A 9206-nucleotide genomic window follows, 5' to 3' on the forward strand; every position below is an offset into this window, starting at 1 on the left:
GATCGGCATATATATACTACCTGATACAGCTTAGTGTTGACGAAGACAACAATCATATTAATTTGTATTCTATCTGATATAATATTATTTTTATCATTGATGTCATATTTTCCATTTAGCCCAAACTAATTAAATCAGATATACGAATGATTATACCAGTATTTACAATTTAAACATGAATAGGTGTTAAAAATATGCTTGATAGTGACAAAATCCTGTTCCAAAATAATTTTTAAACATTAAACACGTCAGACACATTTTTAAATATAAAACTAATTAATATTTGTAATGAAAAATAATACTATGTTGGATTTGGATTGGTGTTAAGGGATACAAATTAAAATTAATTAAGAGCTTGTTAGATCACTATTAGTTGTTTTCTCTTCACAACATCGTTGAGCAAAACCTAACCTTATTTTAGAAAAATTTCATATTATTATTTTAATTTTCGTGTTTGAATTTGTTATGATTTATGAACAATTCAAAGTGATATTAGATTTAATAAATTTTTATCATTTGTATACACTAATCATTTTAGTGACTAAATCGTTGGTGCCTTATATCATAATACTATGTTGTGAAATTTTTAAATTTATTTATTTATTTCAACGTAAATGTATTCATCGTTAATCTACAACTCTGGAACGGCCTAAAAGGTGACTAAATTATATTATTTTAAAACTTTTTAACACGTTGACTGCCATGTGGCCGCCGGCTGCCACAAGAATATTTATCACGGATAATGATATTAATCCAAATTCATTTACGGCAGTATGGTTTCCTACGAATGATATGGTTCGGCAGCCGGTGGCCTAAAAATAATTATCAATACGATGTTATTTTTTACGCACGCAGGGGGCCAATTCTTGAAATTATACGACTAATTCTCACATGTGATAAAAGTCACAGATTTTATCGAAGGTGACTAATTTTAATCGCATGCGACTTAAAATTTGTATTCTTGAACTAAATCGATAAGATTTTATCACTTGTCGTATGCGATAAAGTATTCCGAATGAACCACTGTGGTAACAACATAAAATCTAGATTTTAACCTCAAATAATCCGGAATTCTATATATTATTTACACGAATTAAGATATACAGGATACGAAACGACGTGCCTTATCAGTAATATATTTGAAGCTCTGACCTTCTCATCTTGCGGCTAGACACTTAGCGCTTGAAGAGGATACCGGTAGAATAAGGAACTAATTCAATATAATAGGTAAAATGTATTTTTTTGACTATACCTACCTCAACACTTATTACTATAAAACAAATAGTTATTAGCAAATATTTTAAGTTTAACATGTATAAATGAATTATAAATTTTAAATATAGGCAGTAAATAACAATAAATACATTACAGTTACAGTTAATTTGCAGATAATTTCGATAGCTTTTTCTTCACCTTATTTGTTGTTTTCTTTTCTTTGTTATGCATAAATGTGAACTGCCTCATTCTCATCGTCAAATATGATGTGAAAATATATTCAATAATATCAGATTTATGTTCATTACATGGAAAAGGGATTGTGTAGTTATTGTTAAAGAAATGTTCAACAGTATCATCAAAAACATTTGGACTATTGGCATTAATTGCAAATGATGTTTCAATGAGTCTTACTAAAATAAAAAAATTACTATCTGGATGAATTAAGAATCCTTTAGACTTAAGGTGGACTAGTTGAGCTGCATTGGATACAGATGAATTCCCTTCAATATTTTTAATACCTGATAAGCACACTTCACATGTAGTTTTCTTCATCAACTTTCTTGCTAAATATCTTAATTAATAAAAATAAAATAATATGTTAGTAAAATTTAAAACAGAATTTTGTAAGATTGTTTTAATATGAATAGAAAGGACATTAATCTAATAAGTAGATAGATATAAGTAGGTAATATAACGAAAAAAATTTTTTTTGTTTGTTTACCCAGCCAAATAATATACAACACAGTTAAATGTTCCGTCATCATTAAAGTCAGTGTCTTTGAAGATATCATCCATGTCCCATCTACCTTCCTCAACAATGTCATCAATATAAGTCTTTAATTTAAATATTTTATTTTCTCTGACATATGACTCATCATTTTCATTCATGGCATTCTTTAAATCACTTATTGTTATTACTGGCGCATAATCTTTATCTGACAAATAATTTACATAATTTTCAATTCAATTTATACATTTGGCTTAGTAGCATTTTTATATTTTATGTTAAGGTACCTGAAGAAATTGTACAATTACCACTTTTGGGTGGTTTAACTAGTGAATAAACTGATAGTAGTCGATAAAGCTGGAGAAAGTTTGGAGTGGAAGGATGGTCATTTGGACCAGATGACTGCCTAATGATTCCAAAAAATTTCTGTAATAGAAATATATGCAATCAAAGAATTATGTATAATATGTATACATTATAGTTATTTTACTAGTTTGTAAGAATCTTATATTTTATAAAATGTAGGTATACATATTTTGTTACTGCTTATCTATGTATGTTTTAAAAATTGGAAACAAGTCGGGTCACTTTTTAGTGCATTTTATGCTTTGGTTGATAATAAATATTATATTAAGTATTAATCTTTTAGTTAGTTTTTAACAACCCATTAATTAAACATAAAAATAGCTTACTTCTAAAGCATCTTGGTTTAGTTTTGAAGTCAAAACATAGTTAAACCCACAATCATTTAACAAAAATGTTACCAAATCAATGGTAGACTTTAATGTTATTCGTAAGGACTCTGCAGTACTTTTTGTAAGAAATTCCTTTTCTTGAATAAGTCCTTGTTGAAAATTTTTTTCCCATTCATCCAACCATATCAAACTTTGATTTAAAATCTATAAAATTAATTTCAGTTATAAGAATTTTTACTAATGCGCCTTATTAAAACATAACATCCTACTCACATGACTTAATTTGTATAAAGTATGAAAACACAAATTTACAATTATACCACATAATATAATAAACATTGAATGTTAACTAAAACTGCACGTCTACCACAAATTAAGGTATATCTTTATACAATATTTCAATATTTGTAAGAATAGATACTTTTAAAAATTAATCACATACCTATAATAAACAATAAACATTGAATGTGTTAAACTACTACTACATAGACATTTCAAACATTTGAATGTTAGTAATATAATTTAAAACAAAAATACAAAATAAATTTATTGGTAGTCACTAGACATTCAATCAAATTTACTCATTTTTCAAATAGCCCAAATAACAAAAAAATATTTTATAAAACACATAGGTACATATATTTAAAAAAACCTTAAAATCAAATTTAGTTAAACTAAAACTGCTACAGTATTAAAATGTATATTACATAGTTAACAATTAAGGATTTTAGCATACAAATATCCACAGGTATATGACATAACAAAAAACCTCTAGATCCTTGCTGTTTTTTCTAATTCCTTCAGCAGGAAATTTTCTGTTCATTGCGTCAAACATATTATTTAATAAAATTGTAAAATGTTGAGTTTCTAATGAATCTTTAAGTCCATAGCAATTTTGTGTACGATAATATTCAATACCCACCGCCATTGAATTACTAAAAATCTATTGAGACATAGTATAAGTAGGTCAGTTGTAAGTAGTTACTAATGAGTTGTATAAAATATAATTCTGTCAAAATTTACTTGGGTTGCAAACTTGACCTTCATTTTGGTCAAATTATTTAACTCTATGTGATTTCTAGTAACCTTGGGACATATTTTCAACATGTTTTTCGAGTCATTTTCAAAAACATGACAGTAATGGTCCCATTTTATAAACATCTTCGATGGATGAAGCTAAAAATAATATAGATTTTGCATTAATCACTGCATTTGTATGATTATTTTGTATTCTTGCCTTCAATTGTTTTTGTTGAAATAATCGATTTCTTATGTTTTTAATAGTATGAGGTGCATCAATAAAAACATATATATTTCTTTTATCATCATATGGATTGATAAAAAAATGTTTTAAATCTGATCGCTTTCCACTAATTCCTAATTCTTTAACTAATGTTTTATTCGTGGATGCACCATCACAAGTGAGTGCCATGACTTGTAACCCAGCATCTTCCAACAAAAGTATGGCTTTGATCACTAACTGTACTAAATCAATCCCTGTTTTAAAATAAGATTAATATAAAAGTTGAAATAAATATTTATTAAATAATATTTTATTGAACATCATGAAATGTAACCAAACCTTTTACTGGACCTTTAGAGGCAAAAATGGCTATAGGTTGAGTAATATTATCTGCCAGACTCTGCCACATGAAAACAAGGCCATGGTCAGCTAGTTCTGGACTTCCAACTTTACTCTCAATTTCCCCTCCAAAATCTTCCTGACCACTGTAGGATAATGTACGAGTTGTAACACTAAGACTTGTCCTTAAGAAAATTTCATCTAAAAGGAGAACTCCTTTTTTTTGCTGTTCACTTTTTTCTTCAAATTTTTTTTTCAACAACTTAAAAAATCCCATATCGAATCCACACTCATGCTTGACCGCTAATAAATGTGTTCGAATAGTTTTAGTACATGGTAATGGTAATAAGTTTTGCTGTCGTAAAAAGTTATAACCCGATGGAGAACTGCAAAAAACATTGTTAAAAATGAACACAATAGATTAACAATTATGGTAATAATGATAATTATAATTTGTAATTACCGTATCTGAAACAAAAGACAAAGAATCATCCAACTATCTGAGTAACGCCTATTTTTTTTATTTTTAAACCTTGCTGCTTCAAAAATTTCATGTAATAAGGTTGATTGACATTTAGGAATTTCTGAGTTGTTGATTACTTTTGTCAATATACTATTTGATATTTCATTCATCTGATTTTGTACAGCATTCAAATCTATTTGTAGCTGAGAAATTTTTATATTTGCTCTTCTAACTTGTTGTTTGTTATATTTTCTAGTGCGTATTAATTTTTGTAATCTTTGTTTTTTAGATGGTGAAAAAAAAATTTTAATTCCTTTTTTATTTGATAATTGTGCTTGTTTTTTTCTAATAGAGAATTTCAGTCGTGTGCACCACAAACAAATGGAACTGAAAATAAAAATACATATTTTTAAAGACATTAGTTCATTGGAACACATCAGATTTGTATTAGCACTTGCCTTTTTTCAAGTATTATTTTTGAACATTTTGTATGTTTCCAATAACCATTCATAGTTTGATATTGGTAACCAAACGACGCTTTGATATTTGGGTATTTACTAATTAAAGCTGCTCCATAACAAACATTTATACCATCAAGAGTTTTAATAAAATCTTCTATATCTTTAATACTTAAAACTTTATGGGATGCCATTGGAAATAATGTTTGTTGTTGTTCAGGGGAGATATTTTCATTAAAAACTTGAATTATAATCAGTGAATCTATAATTAAGATTAATAATCAAATAAACTAATAGTTAAATTCTAATTTATATTGTATTATATTCAATATGAAAAATTAGTCTTTAAAAAAAAGGTTACATTACCTTGAGTAATTATTAATTGTTTTTCTATAGTACGTTGGTAGTTAGAATTATAACGCCCTAATTTAAAATATATAATTATATAGTTTAAAGATATAGTTAACTTTTTATTGGATTCATTAAAAGAGATATCTTGGAACCACATTGGAGGCAATTGAACAACAGGACTTTTTTCAGATGTTAATATGTAGAATATAGGTTCCTATAACATTTCAGTATATTTATAATGATTTTATTATAAGAAAAATTTCTTATTTAATATAAATAATATTACTCACATAAGGAATATTCTGAGAACATGTAGCATTAGGAAAAAATGTATTATCTCTTATTTGATTTTGACTTGTAGAAATATTGATCTAATAAAATATAACTTTTATAATTTTCATTACGGTTAATATACATTTTAAAATACACTTTAAACTTACATAAGAAATATCTTGAAAACAAGAATCATCAGAAGACATTGAAATTTCATTTCTTTTATTTTGACACATATATTCGTTGTTCTAAATAATGAAATTTATAATTTTCATTAAGGTAAGCATGAATTTTAAAGTACACATCATTATGCTTACATAAGAATTATCTTGAAAACAAGAATCATCAGAAGACATTGAAATTTCATTTCTTTTATTTTGACACATATATTCGTTGTTCTAAATAATAAAATTTATAATTTTCATTAAGGTAAGCATGAATTTTAAAGTACACATTATTATGCTTACATAAGAATTATCTTGAAAACATGAATCATTAAAAGATGAGATTTCACTACTTTTATCATCTTGACACATAGGAACATCATTCTGTAATTTAATGTTGGGATATAGTTCTGGTAGTTGTATGTAGTACCTAAAGTATCTCATTTAATAAATACTTACATGGGATATGATCTGACTCGATGAATCTGTTTTTATTGATTGAACTGCTGTAGAGGGTTCTTTTTCGTTTTGAAGATTTAAGACAGGTATAGCTCCAGGTTTCAAACGGGGCCTTTTTAAACATATCTTAAATAGAGAAATAGAGAGATGTCAAATGTCAGCTATTGATTTGAATTGTAGTTATTATAATATTATGATTGATTTTGACAATAATTCCAAAATTACAAAATAAGTATGTTTCTACTTACAGAATATTTGCTGTTTCCTTCACCTGATACCCAAGTATCTATTATATCATTCTCTAGAAAATGATCCCCACATATTCTAGATCTCTTATTTAAAGTTTTTCCCAATGACCTTTCCCAACTATCATGTGAAATTGTAGGAATACAAAACCTTGATTTAGATGTCCCTAAACAATTATCAACACAACATTTGTCCAAACGAGGCATCGAAAATAATTAAAACTAACTTTAAGTATTAATAATTGAGTGATACTTTTTAAGTTAATAATCATAACAATAAACAAAATATGTACCCATATAAATCTGTCATTTTCTTTTAAATTTCGAGGGAAAAATAATATCTTAATTCGTGATTCAAAATGAGCGGGTGATTAAATTAACTGATTATGTCTCGAGATCGCGCTAGTAGTCTGGCCGCAATGTGAGAAGGTGCGGGCTTCACTTATCACAAGTTCGTTTCGTATCCTGTATATCTTAATTCGTGATTATTTACTAGTTCTAGATAAGAAGTACTAGATAGTACTAGATAGTACTAATCTCTAAACCGTGATTAACTTTACAACCTTACAGTTAAGTATTTGTTATATTTTTTTTTGTTTATTTTGTTATAAGTACCATACTACCATTTTTAATATTATAATGTCTAAAGACACTAAAGTGAGACCAACTCAAACCCAGATGAGGTATTTGGTTGATCTAATGGCCAATGATCAACAATTGTGTTCGGGCAAGTTTACTAAAAGTTTTACACATAAAATTACTCAACAAAGATGGGAAAGCATATCTATTCAATTAAATGCATTACCAGGTGCGGAGAAAAGTTGGAATAAGTGGAAGAAAGTAAGTTAATTTGTTTGGTGGAGATATTAATTCTATAAGTATTTATAATTATTTTTTTCTGAACTGAAAATCTCTGCTCTGCTAAAAATGAGTAAAAATACTATAACCAAACTTAAATCTTATATTAAAAGAAATTAAGGGCCACTACATACTATCTTAAATGTTGTTATCTATCTTAAAAAACTCTTAATGAGTTATCTTACATGTTTAAATAAATATTATTTGAAGTTGAGACTCCAAACTAATTTAAATTGATTAGGTATTACATTTTTAGTAGAGTAGGTAATAGCCTATGAATTAATCTTTTTAATTTTTAAAAAGTAGTTATCTTTAAATTAATTGTATTGTAATATTTTAGACATGGCAAGATAATAGAAACATAACAAAATCTAAAGCGGCAGCCATTAAAAGGCACATAGGAGGTACAGGTGGTGGATCAAAATGCGAAATTGAACTAAATGAAGTTCAAAAGGAAATTTTACCTTTATTCAGCCAAGCATCTGTTAGCGGTCACTTTAATTCTGAAGAGTCAGTGGTTGAGTTTGACTTTGATGATATAACTAAAGATGTGTTAACTGGTAAATTTATATATATTTCATTTATTTTAGTAATATTCAATCGTACATAAATAATTACACAGTATAGTCTTTGAATTAAATATATTTTTATTTGTATAAGTCCTACCAATTCATGTTTTATTGTATGTATTTCACATTTTGTTAAGTAATGTTCAACTATAGTATTGTATTATTTTTAGATGCTAATGAATTATGTATTGAAGAGTTGGTAGAGACAATCACTTACAGTAATTCTGAGAAAGAAAATAATGAACCTCCATTAAACATTAAAGCTGTGAATGAAAATTATTATGAGCCTTCAACTTTTGAACCATTAACAACAACTACAAGTGCTCATAAACCAAGTAAAAACTTCCAAATAAGTTTAAAAAAAAAAAATTTATTATTTTATTTTTTTTTAATTAATTTAATTAATTTATTTATTTTTAATGATAAATTATATGACTGATTAATTTTTTTTACCAAAGATTGGCTATTTAAATTACTTTTTTTATTTTGTTTTTAGTTTTTTATTTTTTTTTTATCTTTTAGCAATTAAAATGTTTAAAATATACAGTTAGTTACAAAACTAGTTTAGTTCAAATTTGAATTTTTTCAAGCATCTTTGACCTTTTAAGTTTTGCTCAAATTTATAAGCGATTTCGTATTTCGTATAATATTATAGATTCAAAGAGAAAATTAACTGCTGGGGCCAAATTAGATGAAAGCAATTCAATTGCAGAGCGACTGGCTAAAATTTCAGAGGAAAAATGTCGTGTTAAAGCAGTATATTATGACAAAAAATTAAAACTTATGGAAGAAAACAATAAAATCTTAAAAAATATAGAAACCGTAGTCTCTACTTTTATACATGAAAAGTCTAAAATTTTATGATGAAACTAAAGAATGAAATTTTTATTTTTAATGATAAATTATATGACTGATTAATTTTTTTTACCAAAGATTGGCTATTTAAATTACTTTTTTTATTTTGTTTTTAGTTATTTAGTTAATAAGTTATACATGTTATTATATTTACTAAAAGGTTACATTTTTATTTTATACTTTATATTTACAAGGATATGTTACACATTTTATTTTAATTTGTTTTTTAATAATAAAAATTATTACTTATTTATGTGTTGTCTTATGATTTAAGAGAGTTGAAAAAATT

General features: G+C 26.3%; 1 protein-coding gene across 1 annotated transcript; it reads left to right on the forward strand.

Annotated features, from left to right (window-relative positions):
- Positions 1 to 7163: 7163 nt before the first annotated feature.
- On the forward strand, positions 7164 to 9013 carry LOC100573445. Its single transcript, XM_003243599.4, has 4 exons — positions 7164 to 7475; positions 7834 to 8053; positions 8233 to 8397; positions 8718 to 9013. The coding sequence occupies exons 1-4, from the start codon at positions 7275 to 7277 to the stop codon at positions 8924 to 8926; spliced, it is 795 nt and encodes a 264-aa protein (XP_003243647.1). The 5' UTR covers positions 7164 to 7274; the 3' UTR covers positions 8927 to 9013.
- Positions 9014 to 9206: the final 193 nt, after the last annotated feature.

The sequence above is a fragment of the Acyrthosiphon pisum genome, unplaced genomic scaffold (genome assembly GCF_005508785.2).
Source record: "Acyrthosiphon pisum isolate AL4f unplaced genomic scaffold, pea_aphid_22Mar2018_4r6ur Scaffold_20913;HRSCAF=22520, whole genome shotgun sequence".
Classification (NCBI taxonomy): Eukaryota; Metazoa; Arthropoda; class Insecta; order Hemiptera; family Aphididae; genus Acyrthosiphon; species Acyrthosiphon pisum.